Source organism: Gossypium hirsutum, chromosome D10 (assembly GCF_007990345.1).
Source record: "Gossypium hirsutum isolate 1008001.06 chromosome D10, Gossypium_hirsutum_v2.1, whole genome shotgun sequence".
In the NCBI taxonomy this organism is placed as follows: Eukaryota; Viridiplantae; Streptophyta; class Magnoliopsida; order Malvales; family Malvaceae; genus Gossypium; species Gossypium hirsutum.
The window spans coordinates 4,835,139-4,836,354 of record NC_053446.1 but is presented as its reverse complement, the minus strand read 5'-3'; the positions used below and the strand labels follow the sequence as shown (position 1 = coordinate 4,836,354).

The 1,216-nt window shown below is 34.3% G+C and overlaps 1 protein-coding gene across 1 annotated transcript; it reads right to left on the bottom strand.

Annotated features, from left to right (window-relative positions):
* On the bottom strand, positions 1 to 892 carry LOC121222338 (FCS-Like Zinc finger 17). Its single transcript, XM_041102896.1, has 2 exons — positions 485 to 892; positions 1 to 382 (listed from the first exon to the last, which is right to left on the bottom strand). Exons 1-2 carry the CDS (start codon positions 790 to 792, stop codon positions 151 to 153), a joined length of 540 nt encoding a protein of 179 aa, XP_040958830.1. The 5' UTR covers positions 793 to 892; the 3' UTR covers positions 1 to 150.
* Positions 893 to 1,216: the final 324 nt, after the last annotated feature.

Below are 1,216 nucleotides of genomic sequence, written 5' to 3'. Positions count from 1 at the left end.
AAAAAAAATATTTCTTCTCTTTAATTTATAGGTACGAAATCTCCCAAGGCATGCTAACAAAAATCCATTACATGACACCCTTTAATTTACTCGAAAATCTAATTGTAGTTACCAATTTATGGTATATATGAACTTCAAAAAATTATGATTCTATGAAACAATTGCCCAGGGCTTTTGGCTTTCATGAGTTGATGATTGGTTTCTCCGGCGAAGATCCTCTAGGAGGAGATGGACCTCTCGCCGGGCGGAGGCGGCGGCGCTACAATGCCTATAATGACCCCCTTTAGCAATCATTTGTTTAGTAGACTGTTCCAGTTTCCTCATTTCATCCATCAAAATTTGCTTTTCCCTACACTTTATGCTGCAAAAGCCTTGATCACCCCTGCATTTACGAAATTTTATATCAGAAATTAGCTTACAAAATCCCAAACTTTGCTCAATGAAACACCCAGAACTTAACCATATATGAATCAATATTTGTTACCTGTACATGTAAACTTCTTTATCTAGGCTCAAGTTCTTGCGGCATAAATGACATGATTTGAGAAAGCAAGAATCATCGGCCGGCGACCGGAGAAGGTGATGGTTTCGAGAGCCGGGAAGGCTGATTTTGAATGCGGGTTTAACGACCACGACATTAGATTTGACCAGTGAAGTCTGGGTAAGGATTCTAAGCCCAACAACAACTGATGAGCATGAGCTGATCTTGTTGCTAAGGTTTGCAGTATCTCGAGGCATTGGGTTGCTCTTTTCTTCCACCTTGAAAGGACTACTGTTAAGTTTCACAGCCATTGTTGTTTATTTGAACAATATAAGCAGAGAGAAGAAGAAGAAGATGATGAAGAGGCAATTTTGTGGGAATTTGAGGGATTTTCAGAAGGTGAAGGAGTGATGACTATTTAAAGGCACTTTTTTTAAAGATATATATTCTTTTTACTGTATGAGGGATATTTCTTTAGAAAAATATATTATTTGATATTTACATCAACATTGTAAAAATTAATATTTCATCAAATGTTTTGTCCTAATAGCAATATGATATTAAAAAAATAAAGAAATAATTATGTTGACTTATTTATAATTTGGGTAAATTCTTCCTATATCCTTATTTTTTATTTTTTTTTCTTTATAATAATTTACATATTAAATATAAAGTTATAAAATATTCTTTATTTCTTTTTGGAAAGTATATATGGCCCACCACGAAGAAGACCTT